This window comes from Enhydra lutris, unplaced genomic scaffold (assembly GCF_002288905.1).
Source record: "Enhydra lutris kenyoni isolate GAN:26980312 unplaced genomic scaffold, ASM228890v2 scaffoldscaffold94, whole genome shotgun sequence".
NCBI classification, from domain to species: Eukaryota; Metazoa; Chordata; class Mammalia; order Carnivora; family Mustelidae; genus Enhydra; species Enhydra lutris.
The window spans coordinates 4,761,997-4,780,348 of record NW_019154178.1 but is presented as its reverse complement, the minus strand read 5'-3'; the positions used below and the strand labels follow the sequence as shown (position 1 = coordinate 4,780,348).

Sequence of the window (18,352 nt, the reverse complement as noted above, 5' to 3'; positions counted from 1 at the left end):
AGAGGGCCGGGGCCTGGCTGGAGAGTGGGTCTGGGAGACGATGGGTGGTCCTGAGTCAGGTGGTCGGTTGGCGCCGGGAGACGTGGGGAGCAGGGGTGTGTATGAGCGTGCATGTGTGACTGTGCCTGAGTGTGCGTGTTATGACCGAGGGGCACGACCGTGTGGGGACCCGAGTGTGGGGAAGGGGAGGTGTGAGGCACCACGCGGAAAATCGGAAGCACGAGCCCAGCGAGACCACAGAGGCCGCACTGGTTCGCACGTGGAGTGCGCGGGTCCTGGCGTGTCGGGTCGTGTGAGCCGGAGTGCTGGGGCAGAGCCCGCGTGGCGTACGTGAGTGTCCCTGGGAGAAAGTGCGTGTGCATGAGGGGGCGGGGAGGCCGCTCAGCTGCAGATGGGCCCTCAAGGTCTCCCAGAAACAGTTCTGTTTCCTAAGTGACTAGCCTCCTGGGGCCTCCGGCCCAGACTTGAAGGTTGTTTCAAGATCATGAAAGAGAGTGGAGGAGGGAGGGGGGATGAAGGGACGCTTGGGAAACTCCGTTCCCCCCTCACCGTCCTCCTCCACCCCTCACCCCACTTCTCTGCCCCAGTCCCCACGTGGGGCCCAGCTCCGCAGTCCTCCTAAGGCTGGCCCTCTCAGGGGTCTCCCTTTCTCTCCCTCTTCCATCCCCTGAAAGACCCCCCCATCCTTCTTCAGGGCCTGGGCTCTTGTTCTTCCCCACCAGGCTTCCAGGGCCTCACTGGGGACAGAAGGATTTTTCTCTTTCCAAGGGGAGGCAGGCCTGGGGGGACAGCATGGATGAGAAACCTGGAAAGGCCTGGAGTGGCCCTGACAAGTGTCCAATAAGGTCCCTTTCACTCTGCTTCCTCTCCAGGCCTCTTTTCCCACTTCCCGCAAGGGGCGGCGACCTTGTGGTAGAAAGGTTGGGCTCAGAGCCACAGAGTGCCTGGCTGCCGCCTGCTGCTGCCTCAGTTTCCCCACTGGACCACAAGGCCAGTGTTGGATTCTCTCTCTGTCTCTCCCTTGATGCCAGCTCCTCTGTCTTCTTTCTGGTCTTTCTTTCCAATCTACTTGAAATAGATTCTAAGACCCTCTTTCTTGGTCTCTCCTCACTTCTGTTGTCTTTAATCTTTCCCCCCAGATGATTTTTTATTATCCTTTTTATTGTTAACACCATATGATAAAGAATGCAGAGAATGGAGGAAAGAACACCTAGACTTTTCCTCCATCTCTCTGCCCTGCTGTCTGGGTCTGGAGAGCTCGGCTTGCCCATGCCAACCTTCCCGCCCGAGCACGGTGGTCCCTGTACCCTGTCTTCCAACCATCCTGCCTGCACTCCTTGAAGCCAGTCCTGCTGGGCCCAAGCCGAGGACTGACCTGGGATCAGACGTGCCCCTACTCTGGGCTTGCTCCTTGCTCTGAAGGACAAGGGGCAGAGCTGGAAAATCTGAGCCCCCAGACTCCAGGTTACCTTCTCCCCAGCTCATGGCTCAGCTCAGGTGAACGGGAGAAATCACACGTAGCTGTGTCTGTGTGCTAACTCACCATCTGGAGACCGGGGTTCAGAGCGGGAGCTGAGGGGGCAGGTGCCCCCATTTTGTTGACCAGTGTGACCCACAAAAAGGAGTGTGACTGCTTTGACTCTTGGCACAGAGGTAGGGAGGGGCTCGGGGCTGGGACCAGGATTACCTTGTTTCTAACCAAGAGCTGCTGTACGAGGTAGGAAGGGGACAGGGCCGGCCTGCGGGTGAGGCGGTGGAAACCTGACATCGCTTGGCTGGCATCTGATCGGCAAATACCAGATTAGTCTGTTTCCAGAGATTCTTTGGGCTGGAAAAATATGTTCGGGGTGACGGGGTGCCGGGGGTTAATGGACCTCGCTGAGTTTGGAGGTCAGGGGTCACAGCTGGGCCCTCCGGGGTTCCTGTTTGCCTTTGATTCCATCCGGACAGGGAGGGAGAGGCCCTCCACCCCCTGAGGCAGGTTTGCTTTGGCCGGAGATCTGACCCAGCCACTGGCCCAGAGCACCCTGCCTCCCCGTTCCCCCTATCGAGAGGCAGCTTGGTGCCCAGCCTCCCCCTTCCTACCTCCTGCTTCCCGTACCAGGCCCCCTCCACTTGGCCCAGGATGCGGTTCTGCGGGTCTGCCTGTCCCCGCTGGCGTGCCAGGTGCTGGGCCCGGAAAGGGCGCCCTGCAAACATCTGGCACATGGGGCCCAGCCTTGTTCCCACGTAGGGAGCCCTTCTAGGGGCTTCAGGGAGTTCAGCCTCCTCTGTGCCTTGGTTCCTCTCGAAGTCGGGATGCTTTCACTCTTGAGCTCCTGGCTGGGGGCTCTGGGCGCTGCCTGCTGGGGAATGTGAGCACTCCCCTGACTCAGCAGCCCTGGGTCGTTTTGGGGGGGCACCACGTTATTCTGACGTTCTTCCGGCATTTGCCAAGCACTGGCCGAACGTGGGCTGCCCCATTCCGTATGGGGGACAGCAGAGACTCTTCCAGTCGAGGCCAACAAGGCTCCCACCCTCATGGTCCTTCTGTCCCAGTCCAGTCCCATGCCACATAGTCACCCTGGTTTTCTCCCACTACCCCGCCCCTTGACCTGGTCTCCTCAAGGCCAGCCCCTAGCCCTTGGGGTAGACCCCCATTTCCTCCAGGTCCCTCACTTCTTCACCTCCATGTCTGCCAAGCAGGACTGGGTGGGGGCCTGGGCTCTGTCTCCCACCTGGGCATTCCCCCACCGCAAAGATAGGGGAGCCAAGGCGGGCCATGGGCTGGCCATGCGGGACTGGCTCAGTCATCAGCAGCTGTGAGCCTGAGTGGTCCTCAGACTCCCATCGATAAAGGGGGTGCGGGCTGGGCAGGGCTCTCACCCCTGCCTGTGTCTTACAGGGTCACGCCTGGGCCGCACCCCCGTGGACACACTGTAACTGGTCGGAGGTGAGGCCCAGGCATCGGTGTCCCCAGAGGATTCCATGGGCAGAAAAGGGTGAGAGCCACAGAGCCAGACTGCCTCCAGGATCTCTATCTAGCTCATGGGAGTGATGGTTACGAAGGTGCCAGATTAGCGTTGGGGCAATTTCCACGTGTTACCTGATTGGGTCCTCGTAACAACTCTCTTTCCTAGATAGGGAAACTGAGGCACGAGGATCCTGAGCTGACCCAACCAGGGGAGGGGGACTCAAGCCCAGCCAGGCTGGCTCCAGAAACCGCACATGGAACTTCGGCACTGCGAGGGCGCAGAGAGCGAGATCCTCTCTGGGCTTCCGTCTCCGGGATGGCACCCACAGAAGCCCCGCTGTGCGATGGCGGGGGAGGGGTGCCCCGAAGATAAAGGGAAGGAACAGTGCCGCCTCCAAGCATGCGTGCTGAGCCCCGCGGGGCTGGCTCAGGCTGCACCCCACTGGTTTACAGGGTGACGGGAGTTCAGAGAGGGGAGGGGCTTCTCAGCGGGAGGAACTAGGAGGCCTTCCAGAGGAGGCAGCATTCTAGTTGGGCCTTGACACATGGGCAGGATCCGGCTCTGAGCACCAGACAGAGCACAAGCCAGGTAGCGGGAACCACGTGGGCTCAGCCTGGAGCGCCCTGTGGGCAAAGAGGAAACAGGAGAGCACACCCTGGGAGTGGGTGTGTGAGCCATTTCACGGGGGCCTTTCAAATACCAGTGATTCCTGCTGGGCCCCAGTGGGAACGATCACCCGGGGCGCTTGTTAACCATATGGAAGGGGAGGCACCTCTGTTGGAAATGCGGGTACAGAGGCATTTCCGTGTTGTGAGCGGGAGCGGAATGCTCTGGGAAGGCTCCCGGGCCTGCAGGTGCATGCCTGGGCGGGGCAGGGGTGTCGCACCGAAAGGGAGAGACAGGTAGGTGGTTCCCGCGGCAGTTAAGCCAAGAGGGGGTGAGGGTCCACAACAAGACGGGCCATCCGACGAGGAGGAAGGGCAGACGAGAAAAGCCTCTGGGAGGCAGACTCTCAGGATTTGGCGATGGCAAATGTCACGTTGCGGGGTGGGGGTGGACGTGGATACAAAGTTAACTAAAATCAGGGTCCAGATTCGAAGGCAACGGTTTGGGAGAGAAATTGTGCGTTCACTCTGGGACGTCTGGCTCGGGAGCTGGTGTCCTCAGCACCAACACCCCATGCCTGAGTGTCACCCCATCACCCTGTCCTGCCAGCTGCCTGGACCTGCACCCTCGTTGCTCCCCCAGACACCAGCTCCTTCGTGGGAGGGTGGCCCGTCCTGGCAAGAGGCGCATGGCAGTGTGGTCCTGTGCCTGGACCCGCCGGTCGCTAGGCAGAGCTCTTGCTCCTCCAAGCTCGCTTCCTTAACAGCGTGAACCAGTACCGGTGCCCTTGCTTTTCAAGGGTAAGACGAGCTCCAGAGGCAGGAACAGCGCCCTCCATGAGGTGATCTGGCCACCCAAGAGGAGACACCTGGCTTCCCTCTCTCTCACTCCCCCACGTGCTCACGCACTTGCTCAATCACTTGGCCAATGTCCATGGAGCTTCCCCTCCTTGCGAGGCACTGTGCCGGGCGCGGGGGCAGAGCCGAGAAGAGCCAGCAGTGGCCTTGGGAAGCTCACAGCCAAGACGGAGAGGCAGATAGAAGCAAGGCCTGGAATGGCAGGGCAGAGCAGGAAATGCCACCCAAGAGCTGGGGACAGGGTGCTGGGAGCCAGGGGAGGGTCACGTCAGCATCAGGACTCTGGGCCCCGCTCTCCCATGGCCCACGCTTTCGCCCCCGCTGGCCCATCTGCTGCTTTGTTTTTGTAATTTTTATTTCTGGATTTGTTTTCTCTTCATTTTCCCAACAGAGAGCCTTTGGAAAAATTCCACCCTTGTTTCAGTTGGACTCGGGAAAAGGGAGAATTGTCCGTGTTCTTGGGCCAGGAGGGCCAAGGGGTGCCAGCTCCTGGGGAGCTCAGGTGTGCACAACAGGGGAGCTAGGGGCCGTCAGGTGGGGGCCTGGGAAGAGCATGGGGCACCCGGGCAGAAATGGGGACAAGGGGGAGCACAGCGGGCTCATGTGGCTTGGTGGCTTTTCCCAGACCGCTCCTCAAGTTCCCCATCCTGACGAGGGGGAAAAGTGAAGACCTCCTCCCACCGAAGGAACCCTGTGCACCCTGGGTCCCTTCTCTTTCCCACCCAGGGCGCTCTAAGGGGCTGGGACCCAGAGTCAGAAGGGAGCCTTCAATACCATTCCAGCTCTAGAGGGCTGTGTGTGTGTGTGTGTGTAAATCCTGGGCCACCCCCCCCCCACACACATGCACAGGAACGTGTGTGCACACACACACACACACGCTCTCTTGCTGAGTGCCCTCTCCCTGGGCCTCTAGCATCACACCCATTTATTCCACAAATATTTATGGAGCGCCCACGGGGTACTGGCAGCTGGAGGTTACACTGGTGGAAAAGCTCTTTCAGAAGGTTCCCTAGGGACCAGGTGTGTGTGCGTGGGCACGCACGAGTGCTCTTGCACTTGTGTATATGAGTAAGTGCATGCAGACCAGGGAAGCAGGAGGAAGAAGAATGTTCCAGAGTCGGATGGTTTGCATTTGAAGCTTGGTGCTGCCCTTCAGCCAGGTGACCTTGGATAACTTGCACAACCTCTCTGGGCCCCCTTTCCAGTCTGCAGGACAGGCACAAGAATCCCTGCCCCGGGCGGTGCCGCGGGACTGAGTGAGAGTCGGCTGCTCAGTGTAGAGCCAGCAAAAGCAGGTGCACAGGAAGCACTGGCAACAGCCACCCCCCCCCCCCCCCCCCCCCCCCCCCCGCTCAGGGCTGGTTGGGCGCAAACTCGTAAATGACCCGTTCTCCCTGTCTGGCCCTTGCTCAACCTCAGTGACTCAGAGCAGCCACCTGGTGCTAACCACCTCCTGTCCCCCGCAGCCCACAAACCTCTGTCTGGCAAGCCGCTGCCCTCTTCTGTCCTGGGTCCCTCCCCCGCCCCCGCCCCAGGCCACTGGGTGGGAGAAGAGATTCATCCAGTGGGGGCTGCCTGCGCTGGGGGCTACCCTCCATACAGTTGTCTGCGCCATCAGCGGGCTGGGGGGGGGTGCCTCCCGGGTGGAGCCCAGGCACCCAGCCCTCTGGGACCGGGGAGGGGACGGAGGGTGAGGGGATCCCGGCTCAGAGGGATCTGTCCTTGGCATTTGGGAGTGGGCTGCGGCTGGCGCTAATCCTGCAGAGAGAAATGGCACGGCCTTGCTGGGAGTTAGAGCTGGGTCATGCGGAGGCCAGCAGCCGCACTGGGGTGCTTATGTTCTTAAACAGCTGTTCATGTGGGCTCTGAGACGTGGGGAAGGAGTGTGGGCTCAGCCGGGACAAGAGGAGGGCTCAAGGAGTGGACACACACACACACACACACACACACGCTACCTCCAGAGGACATCATGAGGATGCAGTGCAGGGGAGGAAGGAGAAACGAGTCCCGTGTGTCTGTGTGTGGGTGCGGGAGATGGCTCTGAGGTTCCGTGAGTGTGCGCCTCGGTCCCCATGGGGATGTCTCTGTTTCCACGTGAGCTGAGGTGAAGGTAAGTTTTGGCTCTACCTCTGTCTTATCTCTTTGCCCGAGCCTCTCAGCAAGTTGGCAGAGAGAATTTTCCCTTTCTTGGGAGGATGGGAAAATGTGGCTCATCAGGCAGGATGGCTGAGGGCCTCACAAACACACACAGGTCACAGGACCTTCTTCTGTGGGACCCTTAGCTGCGCCGAGCTGGGATTTATGCACCATGAAGAGAGAGAGTGCGCTGAGTACTCTGCGTGCGTGTGTGGGGTTTCCGCTTGCCTGTCTGTTGTCTGGAGGGTACGTGTGTCTGTGTCTTTGATGCGTGTGTCATCGTCTTCAAGGCAGCACCTGTGTCCGCAGCTGGGGCTGTGCCTGTGCGTCCTGGGTCCATATCTGTCTCCAAGAATCCCCGTGCCAGGGGCAGGAGCACGGGCCCCTCCACGCCGAGAAAATCCGACGCTCAAATCCAAGTTTGGACAGTAGCCGATCCGTTCACCTTGGACACGCACCAAAGCTTCTGGGCACCTGTTTCTTCCCGGGGGTTATAACGGCACCTACCACCCCAGGTTCTGGCCATCGTTTAAATGAGATGAAAATACACACCCGACACAGGTCAGAATACGTTAACGGTCCTGTCTTTGACTGGGCCTCTTGGAGAACTGTGTCTTCATGGCTGTGACCATGATGTGTGACGCCTCCGTCAAAATAAGAGGTGCTTTAAGGCCCAGCGTGGGTCTCAATGATCTTCAACGACACGCAGGACACAGGATGCCTCACAGCCGCCTCGGGGTCTCGTGCGTCTATCTGTCCTCTTGAGGGGGAATTACATAAACCCATGAACCAGAGGCCTGGTGTCTGATGTGTGCTCCCCCCGCCCCCTGCCAGGGATACCTGGAGGGTGAGTGGGCAGCTGGTGATGGCATAGTGATGACCGCCCCCTCCCCACCCCCGTGGCCACTGCTGGACCTGTGTCTCTCCGCCATCTCAGGCTCCCTCCTTCCTGTCTCAGGCTGCCTCCCTCCTTTCTCCGCTGCCCCCTCCGCAAGCATCAGCCACAGTGCCGGTGCCAGGCACGCCCGTGTGGCTTTTAATGGGCCAGCTGGGGAGGGGCAGGAGCACTGTCCAGTCTGTAGCTATAGCTTCCCAGCAGCACGCGTGTGCATGTGTGCGTGTGTGTGTGCGCGTGTGTCTCTGTGTTGGGACGCGTGAGTGATGTCTCTCTGTACGAGGTCCCTCTGTGTTATGGTGAGTACATGCGTCTGTCCCTTGTGTGACGCGCCTGGTGCCTGGGCTCTGCTCTCCTCCCCCCAGCAGTCCCAGTTACATAAGCGGCTAAGCTGGACTCAGGCCTGGGCTGCGGGCTCCTCCTGCTGGCAGCCTCCAGAACTCCCAGTCTGGGGAGGGGCGCGCATGGAAGAATCTGGTTCTCCCAGGACCTCAGCCCCACGGGAAACACCAGCCCAGCCCTCAACACCTACCTGCTCCAGCTCCTGCCCAGCCCCAAGCCCTAGGGTGTCCTCAACAACCTGAGTGTCCCCTCGCATAACACTCATACTGGGGGCTTGGTAATTACTTGCTTACGGGGTGTATCCCTGGCACGATGGTATGTTCCCTCAAGGCAGGGGACCATGCGGGCCATGCTGACCACATCATCTCCAGTGTCCAGTACCAGGCCTGGCCTAATCAGTGTTTGCTGAATGACGGAGTTTACAGGATGAAGCAGCTTTGGAGGAGAGACAATGGGATGTGGGAAGATTTGGGGCTCTGGGGACAGATGGGCCTGAGCTCATCAGACACTGGCCACTTAAAAGCTATGTGGCATTGGAGAAAATGTTTAAGTCTCTGAACCTTCAGTTTCTCATCTGTTAAATGACACCATCTGACAAGATACACTGTAAAGACTAAAAATAATGTCCAAAAGGGCCTTACCGTGTTCGTTTCCCATAATTTATGGCATCTACTGGGATGAGGACGGATGGCAATGTCGCCCATCTCTCAAGCATCAGGAAGCAGAAGTCTGCTTTGCTTCCAAATAAAGGGACAGTGGTTTTTCTCCCAAGCTGCCCTACACCTTTCCACCTTCACACAGCTCAGTCTGCCCTGTGGATCAATTTAGGTGAAGTGGATCTGGAGCAATTGGGCTGTGAACATGTGGAAGTGGGAGGAAGGAATCCTGTTGCCCTGTGCCCGGGCCAGTCCTGGGAGCACTGGGAGGGCCGTCCTTTGCCAGAAGGAGCGCTCGGCTTCAGAGTTTCTCTGGTCTCTGAATGTGGCTTCCAACGAGCCCTTACTTTGCGCCAGGCACTGGCTGCATCCAAAGAAGATCTGGTCTGGGCTCTGCCACTTTTCCTCTTGAAGCCTCAGTTTCCTTCTCTGCAAAAGGGGGAGGGGAGGGAATGAGACGTTGTGAGGAGCAGCCTGGGCAGGTAGGGGTTAGAGGGTGAAGGTGCTAGAGGAGCTCTGGGGTCACGTCCCAGGGACCGCCCCTTTGACAGACGGCTTTGTAGACCTGGCAGCCCCTTCTCCCTCTGGCCCCACCCTTCCTGCGGTTCCCCACTCCCCACCTTCTCCGGTCGTCGCACCTCCAGGCCAGGCCCCACTCTCCCCAGTGCCGGGGATGTCCGTCTCTTCCCACGGGAAATCCACTCCCTCACCTATCGCTTCGCTGCTCCTAAGGCTAAACAGAACCCCTCAGGAAGCGGTTTAAAGAATCATTCAAAACCACAAACAAACCCCATTACACCCCGTCTCCTATTCCGTGTTACCCCGTGCCAAGAACCTCACGGACATTATCTCAGTTAATCGTCACAGAAGCTCTTTGGGGCGGATGTCATCCCACCTTCACGTGCCCACGAGGAAGCGGGTGGAAGGGAGTTAGCCGACTTGGGGGATGTCCAACCAACACGCCCAGACGGCGCCCAGACGGCGCCCTCCCCTGCCCCACTCCCTCTGGTTCTGCCGGAGGGGCTGACCAACAGGTCTCCGGGGACTTCGCGAGGCCCAGCGGCGCCCTTGAGCCCAGGCCCTGGCATCCCGGAACTCCTGGGTCCCGCCCACGGCCACTCGAGCAGGGCTGGCGGCGAGGCCTAGCGGCCCCGGGCAAACACCTGGACCCTAATGGCGTGGCCGATCCCCTGACCGACCCCGAGGCCCCTGCACCCACGTCTCAGAGGGAAAGGCCGGCAGACGCAGGGTGGGGGCGGGCGGCTGGGTAGAGTCTGGGCCGAGCCCAGGTGCCGCCCCTTTGCGTCGGCCGGAGTCCGGGCGCAGCGGAGACCGAAGTTGGGGCGGGTCCGGGCCAGGGTCCGTGGTCGGATCGCGGCTGAAGCCAAGGTTGGTGCGGAGCCCGGACCGAGGTGGGCGGACCAGGGCTGGGGTCTGGGCAGGCCCGGGGTCGGGGCTTGTCGGGGCCGGGGTCCCGGGTCAGATCGGATCCGGGATCCGGGTCCCGGGGCCCAGGGTCGAGGAGCTGGGTCTGAACCACTCCGGGGTCGGGGAGCGGGGCGGAAACAGAGCAGAGGTCAGAGTGGGTCCGTGGTGCTGGGGGTGGAGGAGGGGTGCCTGGGCGGGGCTGGGACGGAGACCGGGGCGGGGCGGGGCGGAGCCTGGGCGCCGGGGCGGGGCCAGGGTCAGGCGGGGCGGCGGGGCGGCGGGGCGGCGGGGCGGCGGGGCGGGGCGGGGCTTGGGCGGGGCTTGGGTGGGGCGGGGCGCGAACGGTCTCCCGAGTCTCCGCGGAAGGAGGGAAAGCGGTAGCAAGAGGAGGGGGAAGGGCGGGGGACTCGGAAGCTCCCGCGCCGCTCGCCTAGGCTCGGTGCACTCACGCCTTGCTGCTGCTCGGCTTCGTGCCCCCTACCCGGGCATGCGCCCCCCCAGTTCCCATCCACCCAGAGCCCGCGCCGACCCCCGGAGCCTCCCCAAAGCCGGCCGCGCAGGATGGGCGCCCTCCGTCCCTCGCCGCGGCTGCCGCCTCCGCTGCTGCTGCTAATGCTGGGTAAGCCGGTCCCCGTCCCGGCCCCCCACCCCACCGGCAGGTGCCTGCCTCCCGGCGCCCAGCCCGGCCCGCCCCCCCCCCGGCGTTTCGGAGCCCCTGGCACCCGCTACTCCGTCAGGGGCGCCCCGAGCCTCCCCGGGCTCAGCGCCCAGCTGTCCTGAGTGGCTGCCCGCGGAGCCAGCCCCCAGCCCTAGGCCCCCGGCTGGGGCCCAGCGAGGACCCACCGAGGTGCCACCTCCAGGCCGCGGGGCCAGCCCCACTTCTCAGCCGCCATACTCAGGTCCGGGGGTCGCTGCGCCCAAATGCTGCGACTCCCTGCGCCCCACACTCAGCTTGAGGCCCAGCGCTGGGTGCCCGCCCTGCGTGGGCAGTGCTAGCCCGGCTTCGTAATTGCCCGGAGTTGGCTGGAGGCCCAGGGGCTGGTTCTGCCCCTGATCTTTGAAGTTCAGTCTCCCCAAACGGTTCCCCTCCCCGACTTTTATCTTCTGAGGTTTGGGGCAGTTACCCCTGTTACCCCCATCTCCACCCTGGGCAGGGTCTCCCTTTGCCTACTTTCCCTCTCTGGGGTCGCACTGGGCTCTGTAGCCTCCCACCGCTCATCACACTCCCTTGGTCCCTGCTTCCCTACCCCAGGAGAAGCCAGGCTCCATGGTAACTGATGCCTGATCTCCAAGCACCTTGTGTCTGAGGGTGGGGGGTATTCCTGGTGAGGTGTTCTGGCCGCAGCTGCGGGATGCAGGAGAGTCCCTGACCACGCAGTGGCTTTTGGTCTGGACTGGAGGGTTCCCTTCAGGGGTGGTCTGGGGAGGAGCATGGCTTCGAGACAGGGAGGCCACCTGTGCAGATGTTTGGGAGGCTGAAGCCCTTGAAATAAGAGTGCAGAGTGGGGCACCCGGATTCACAGCTGCCATCAGCAAGGTGCAGGCTGACGTAGCCCCAGCAGCCTGTTTCCAGAGCAGAGCTCCCCAGCAGCGCCAAGCAGAGCCTCCGCCACTGCCCACCCCCCCAGCTCCATAGGTCCCTGGGCTCTGGGGAACTAGAACGAGGCCTCTCCCTGGGGCCCTGGGTGGGAGGCAGGAGGACGTTGCTGTGGGGCCCGGTTGCCTAGCAAGTGGCTGCTGTCCCCAGTGGGCAGCGTGGAGTGGAGGAGCCCCAGGGGTGGGGAAGTGCGGTGTCTGCGAAGAGTTGCGGAGAGCTGCGGGCCCACTGCGTGCAGGCGCTAGCCTTCATTCTGAAGAGGAGGAAGAGAAAGTGGTTTGCTCCAGAGAGCCCACCTTGTGAGCGTGGTTGGGGCTTGGCTTTGAACTCAGATCCGTCTGACTGCAGAGCAGGTCTCTGCCCCGCCTTCTCTCTCTGGCTGGGGAGAGAGCTGGCTGGCAGCTGGTTTCCTAAGGCGGCCTGGCTGGCCAACTTTCCCATGGGGATCTCCAGGCCTCAGCAGCTGTGGAGCCGGGAAGGTGGGAGGGGGCCCTTCTGAGCAGAGTCTGCCCGGAGGCCCAAAGGTGTCAGCGCCACTGTCTCCACCATCACTGAGATTATGAAATGCCCTGGGGCAGGGCCCTCCTGAGTCACACACTCACTCGCCCTTGGAATAGATACCTGCCTGGGAGAGGAAGGGACGTGTCAGTACGGCTGGGGAAGGGGCTGGGTCCCAACCTCTTGAGGCCCACCACGTGCTTTAACCAGACGACAGGTGCCTTCCTCCTCACTGGACTCAGCCACAGAAAGAAGGGGCTAAGAGCCCAGCTCAGGTGGGAAGGGGAGCACTTCTGGAGGGGCTGGAGGACAGAGTTTGACCACAGACTTCGTGTTTTCCTCCAGCTTCGCAGAAAGTGAGTATGCCCTAGGTATGCCCCCGGGAGTGACAGACGTTCTGGTTGGTGAGGTCAGTGCCCTTGGGCCTCCCCTGGGAGTTTCCCTGTCTTCCTCCCTGGACTGTCCCTCTGCAGGGGGCTGCGGAAGCCATCTAAGGACAATAGGATCTTGGTCAAGACATTATTCTTCTCTTCCCTTACATTTCTCATCTGTAAAATGGAGGCAGGAGGCTGACGCAGTCCTCTGTCCTATGGTGTGGCGTTCTGGGATCTTATCCCGTGGGGCTCTGGAAGGATGGAAGGAGAGAAGGAAGAAGCAGGGCCCTCCAGGGGAGTCGGGAGTATCTGCTGGGGTGGGATGAAGAGGAGAATTTTGGAGAGAAAGATGGGAAGGGACAGCTGGAGTCTGTGCCTCTCAACAGAGAGGGAACCTTATATAAGTGACCTAAGTGACCACACACAAAATGCAAATGAAGGCTTTTGTCAGGGAGTTGGGAGGGGGTGCTGTGCATCTGCGGGGCCAGTGGAGAGGATCGGCAGGCCCTGGGGGGAGGGGTGGGGCTCTTCTGCCCCCAGAGGCCAGGGCAGAGGCTGGTTCTTGCCCCACAAGCCTCATCTGCCTCGGCAGGGCAGCCCGGTGGGGTGGGAGCCTCAGTGAGCTCATGGACAGCTGGAGGGGGGAGGGCATTGTGTGGTGCGAACTGGCTGGGTCTGTGCCCTGTCCTGCTCGGGCCACTGGCTCCATTGTCTGGAGTCCCCTGGTCCAGGTGACACAGCTGAGCCAACCCGCCCTTCTGTGCAAGATTTTGCCAGCTCCCCTCAAACACAGAAGAGGGACATGGGGTCTCAGAATCCCTTAGCTGGAAGGCCCCACTGACTGGCTGGACCCAGTGGGAGTGGGGAGATATGGGAGGAAGCCTAGGTACAGCTGGGATCAAGGAGGGAGAGCAGACGGGCCTCTTTCTGCCAGAAGTGGGATGTTTCCGGGTTCTGAGGCAAAGCCGGGCCTATAACCTGCTTGAGATCCTCAGGGCAGGGCCCCCGCTGGGTCCCCACCTTCCTCTGGTTTACTGTCCTTTATCGGGCGGGGGTCCAGAGCGGTGCTGGCAGCGGGAGAGGCAGTGGGGACCCCGGCATCGCCAGCTTGTCCTGCCCTTCCCTACAGGAGTGCAGTGCCTCGCCCGGGAGGTGCTGGTCCCCAAGGGGCCGCTGTACCGAGTAGCTGGCACAGCCGTCTCCATCTCCTGCAACGTGAGCAGCTACGACGGCCCTGTCCAGCAGGACTTTGAGTGGTTCCTCTACCGGCCCGAGGCGCCCGAGGCGGCACTGGGCATCGTCAGTACCAGGGACCCCCGGTTCTCGTATGCAGTCTTCGGGCCCCGCGTGGCGGCCGGCGAGGTGCAGGTGCAGCGTCTGCAGGGGGACGCCGTGGTGCTCCGGATCGCCCGCCTCCAGGCCCAGGACGCGGGCGTTTACGAGTGCTACACGCCGTCCACCGACGCCCGCTACCTGGGCAGCTACAGCGGCAAGGTGGAGCTGAGAGGTAGGGCCTGGGCTGGGCACTGGCCCATCCGCCCAAAGGGCACAGAGTCGGGGCCCGGAGGGACCTACCTAACTGCCCCTCAGGTGTTGTGGCTGAGGAAGCCGAGGTCCAGCGGCTTGCGGGGCTCGCACAAAATCACCCACCCGGTTAGTGGCCATTCTGGGACTCGAACCAAGATCTCTTCTTGGCAACTCATCGGCCTTCCTCCTCTGTGGAGCTGCCTCCCGGGAAAGGGGGAGCCCATCCCCTGCCCTCCCTGCTGGGGAGAGCCCAGAAGGGACTCTGTTCCTAGAGATTCCGGGATGCGAGGGGGTGGGGTGCGGCAGGGGGCGAAGTGGAGGTAGCTTCAGAGGAGTGGGACCATGTGACATTCTTGCTCTCTTTCGTTTCTTTGTCTTCTGAGAAGGAAGACAGAGCCGCTTCTCTGCGGTCCTGATGGGGGTTAGTTCTAAACGTAGGGGTGAGTGGGCAAGGGGCTGGGCTGTGAGCTTCAGCGAGTACTTATTGAGCGCCTGTTGTGTGCCCAGCACTGTGCCCGGCACCAGGGGGTCACGGAAGAAACAGTACGGGACGAACTCGGCCCGAGAGGAGCTAACTGCTGTCCCTTTAGGGGGACAGGTTGTACACCGGGAACGGTGACGAGGGCCACCAGCTCCCAGCCCTCCCTCACTCCAGCTGTTCTCTCCAGTTCTTCCAGATGCCCTGCAGGTGTCTGCTGCCCCCCCAGGTCCCCGAGGCCGCCAAGCCCCAATTTCACCCCCTCGCCTGACCGTGCACGAGGGGCAGGAGGTGGCGCTGGGCTGCCTGGCACAGACGAGCACGCAGAAGCACACGCACCTAGCTGTGTCCTTCGGGAGAGCCGTGCCTGAGGTGCCAGTGGGGCGAGCAACTCTGCAGGAAGTGGTGGGGCTCCGGCCAGACTTGGCCGTGGAGGCCGGGGCTCCCTATGCCCAGCGGCTGGCTGCCGGGGAGCTGCGGCTGGCCAAGGAGGGGGCTGAGCAGTACCGCATGGTGCTGGGGGGTGCCCAGGCAGAGGACGCGGGCACCTACCACTGCACAGCGGCCGAGTGGATTCAGGACCCTGACGGCAGCTGGGCCCAGATTGCCGAGAAGAGGGCGATCCTGGCCCACGTGGACGTGCAGACGCTGTGTGAGTGCTGCGCATCCTACGGTGGGAGCCGGGAGCCATGTGGCCGAGGGGGGCACCGTGGCCGAGGAGGGGCACCGATGGTCACTGCCTGCCTCCAGGGAGCCCATCTTCCCCGAGTGAGCGGGTCCTGTTGACATCACTTCCCTCCCCCGGCGGGTTTTCTCTGCTCAGGACTTGGCTGTGGAGACAGGAGGGCCATGGCTGGCAGGGGAGAGGTCCTGGGTGGTGGGGATGGCTGTACCCCGTGAGGGGCAGACAGGCCACCCCGCGGTGCTGCTGCAGAGGAAGGAACTACAGCTGGAGAGTCGGGGTTCTGTGCTCCCCTCCTGCCTCCATGACCCCCTCCCTGTCCTGTGTTTTAGCCAGCCAGCTGGCGGTGGCTGTGGGGCCCGGAGAACGTCGGATCGGCCCAGGGGAGCCCTTGGAACTGCTGTGCAACGTGTCAGGGGCCCTGCCTCCGCCGGGCCGCCACGCCGCGTACTCTGTGGGCTGGGAGATGGCACCCGCGGGGGCCCCGGGGCCTGGCCGCCTGGTAGCCCAGCTGGACACAGAGGGTGTGGGCAGCCTGGGCCCGGGCTATGAGGGCCGGCACATTGCCATGGAGAAGGTGGCGTCGAGAACCTACCGCCTGCGGCTGGCGGCCGCCAGCCCGGGGGATGCCGGCACCTACCGCTGTCTCGCCAAGGCCTACGTCCGAGGGGCTGGGGCTCGGCTTCGGGAAGCCGCCAGTGCCCGCTCCCGGCCGCTCCCCGTGCACGTGCGGGAGGAAGGTGAGGGGCTGGCTGGGCCTCCACTGGGTTCAGGGCTTGGGGAAGGAAGCTTTCCCTTTTGTTTCGGGGCGTCTCCCCTCCCTGCATCAACGGCCACCGGGCTTCCCTCTCGCACTCCTCTTCCTCGGGAGGCGGGAGCGGTCCCAGCCCCGTGCCGCACTGATGCCGCGTCCGTGTTCCGCAGGGGTGGTGCTGGAGGCCGTGGCCTGGCTGGCAGGGGGCACCGTGTACCGCGGCGAGACGGCTTCCCTGCTCTGCAACATTTCGGTGCGGGGCGGCCCCCCAGGGCTGCGGCTGGCGGCCAGCTGGTGGGTGGAGCGGCCCGAGGCCGGGGAGCTGAGCTCTGGCCCTGCCCAGCTGGTGGGCGGCATGGGCCAGGACGGTGTGGCAGAGCTGGGCGTCCGGCCCGGAGGAGGGCCCGTCAGCGTGGAGTTGGTGGGGCCCCGGAGCCATCGGCTGCGCCTGCATGGCCTGGGGCCCGAGGATGAAGGCGTGTACCACTGTGCCCCCAGCGCCTGGGTGCGGCATGCCGACTACAGCTGGTACCAGGCCGCCAGTGCCCGCTCGGGGCCCGTCACGGTGTACCCCTACACGCATGGTGAGTGGCCCCTGCCCACCCCCACCCCTGGTTTCCGCCCCCCATCCCCATTCAGCCCTTCTTTTGCCCTGTCCTGTTCGCACCTCTCCTGCTCCTATCCCCCTTCCTCCTCCACGGCACTCCATCCCAAGGGTCTCGGAAGCCCACCTTCCGCTCTTTCTGGCACCCGCATCCCCACTGACTGGAGTCAGGATGGAGGGGGCAGGGGCAGGCTGTCGGTGAATGGGGGACGCAGGTCCCACAGCCCGCTAGAGAAGGCGTGTGGGAGCAGGCGTGGCAGTGGATGCCGGGCAGCGGCCCTACCCCAGGCTGAACAGAGCCATCCACTCTCACCCAGCCCTGGACACCCTGTTTGTGCCCCTGCTGGTGGGTGCTGGGGTCGCCCTAGTCACCGGCGCCACCATCCTTGGCACCATCACCTGCTGCTTCATGAAGAGGCTGCGAAAACGGTGATCCCTCGCTCCCCAGGTGAGAGGAGAGAACCCCAACCTCATCGTCTCTCCCCTGCCCCCAGGCCCGAGGCAAGCTGCCCCTCCCACCCTACCTGGGGGAGGAGCAGACATGGGGGACTCCGTCCTCAGTGCACCCCACACTGTCTCTCCAGTTCTCACAGGTGTCGACTGTCTTCCAGCCCAGCTCCAAGACCACCTCTGGTTGCCTGGCTACCCATCTCCCTCTGTCCCCCTTCCTTTAATTTATTTGATCTCCCCCACCCAGAGTGGGGCACATGGCCTGATCCCCCACTCCTCCCTTCCCAACCCCTCCCTCTGGGCTTCTGTTCTCCATCTCATGCCCAGCCCATAGGGAGGCCATTCCCTGTCCCAGAATTAGTTTTTCTAAAATGTGAATAAACTTATTTTATAAAACTCAGGGCTAGCTGTGTCTTCCCTGCCCCGGGGCTGAGGTGTGTGGCCGGGCGGTAGTTGCGGGGTTGACAACCTAGTCTGCATGACCCAGCCCTCCCTTCCCACTGCAAATACCATCTGGCCTCTGTGGGCCGTGCCACCCACCGCAGGAGGGGACACTTGGGTCCCATCTGCTGCCTGAGCAGTTGGTGCCTTGCCAATCCCTGTTGGGACTCCAGCTTGGGGAGGGGAGCACAGAGAGGGGGTGAGTTCACTGAGCCCGGCCCCCTCTCCCAGCCCTTTTCCATGCCTCTTGCATGTGGCCGGGCCGGGGGCTCCAGGTGGCGTCTTTCCCGCTCCCCACACCACTCCGCCTTCTCCTTGGCCCTCCTCCTCCTGGACCTGACTCCTCCCAGGCCCGGGGGCCTCAGCTTTTTCTTCATTAGATCTTTGTTATTCTGTCTGACCCCCAAGGAAAGAAGCCTCAGAGCACGACCCCCTGGGTGGCAGCGAGGACAGCAGTCAGGGGAGGGCCCGTTTGTCCACAGAGCCCCCGCATACGTGCCCACACCCCCCACAGCCGGCATGTGCCCCCCAGGTCTTGGCGCCCCTCCCCTCCAGTGCCCCAGGGGCCCCCTGAATGCATCATTGCCTCACGATTCTCTGATCTGAGAACTCGTGGTTGCTCTGCTCCTTAAGGGGCACCCGGTTTACCTCTTTTAATTCAGTTATTTAAACATTTATTGAGCATTACTAGTGCGCTAAGTGTAATTTTTACAGAAGGGAAACTGAGGCCCAGAGCAGTGGTGTAACTTGCCCAGAGTCCTGGAGCTAATTAGCGACAGCGTCAGGAGCACACCCGAGGGCTCCCGCCTTCTCGCACTGTACACAGTGGAGCCCTGAGCGGTACCTGAGCGGCAGGGCTGCCAACAGCCCCCTCCTGTCCAGACTCACCTGTTCCACCGAATTAAACCCAATGACCCTGTCCTACACCACTTGTTCTCGAGGGAACAGCCGAGGCCAGGGTCCAGGACCTCATCTTTGACTGGCAGTGACTCAGGTAGCCCTGTGACCTGAGGCAGAGCTGTTTCTCTGGTGAACCCATGCCGGCAGCTCTCTCTGACCCTCTCCCGCTTGCA

The 18,352-nt window shown here is 62.4% G+C and overlaps 1 protein-coding gene across 2 annotated transcripts; it reads left to right on the top strand.

The window, feature by feature from the left end:
* Positions 1 to 9,703: 9,703 nt before the first annotated feature.
* On the top strand, positions 9,704 to 17,225 carry LOC111139032 (immunoglobulin superfamily member 8). Of its 2 annotated transcripts, XM_022491127.1 has the most exons (8): positions 9,704 to 9,835; positions 10,376 to 10,493; positions 13,473 to 13,850; positions 14,539 to 15,000; positions 15,363 to 15,770; positions 15,955 to 16,368; positions 16,706 to 16,836; positions 16,973 to 17,225. In XM_022491127.1, exons 2-7 carry the CDS (start codon positions 10,436 to 10,438, stop codon positions 16,819 to 16,821), a joined length of 1,836 nt encoding a protein of 611 aa, XP_022346835.1. In that variant the 5' UTR covers positions 9,704 to 9,835; positions 10,376 to 10,435; the 3' UTR covers positions 16,822 to 16,836; positions 16,973 to 17,225. The 2 variants fall into 2 exon arrangements, with proteins under 2 accessions (XP_022346835.1, XP_022346834.1); XM_022491126.1 differs by lacking the exons at positions 9,704 to 9,835; positions 10,376 to 10,493 and having other exon boundaries at positions 11,528 to 13,850.
* The last annotated feature ends 1,127 nt before the right edge of the window (positions 17,226 to 18,352 follow it).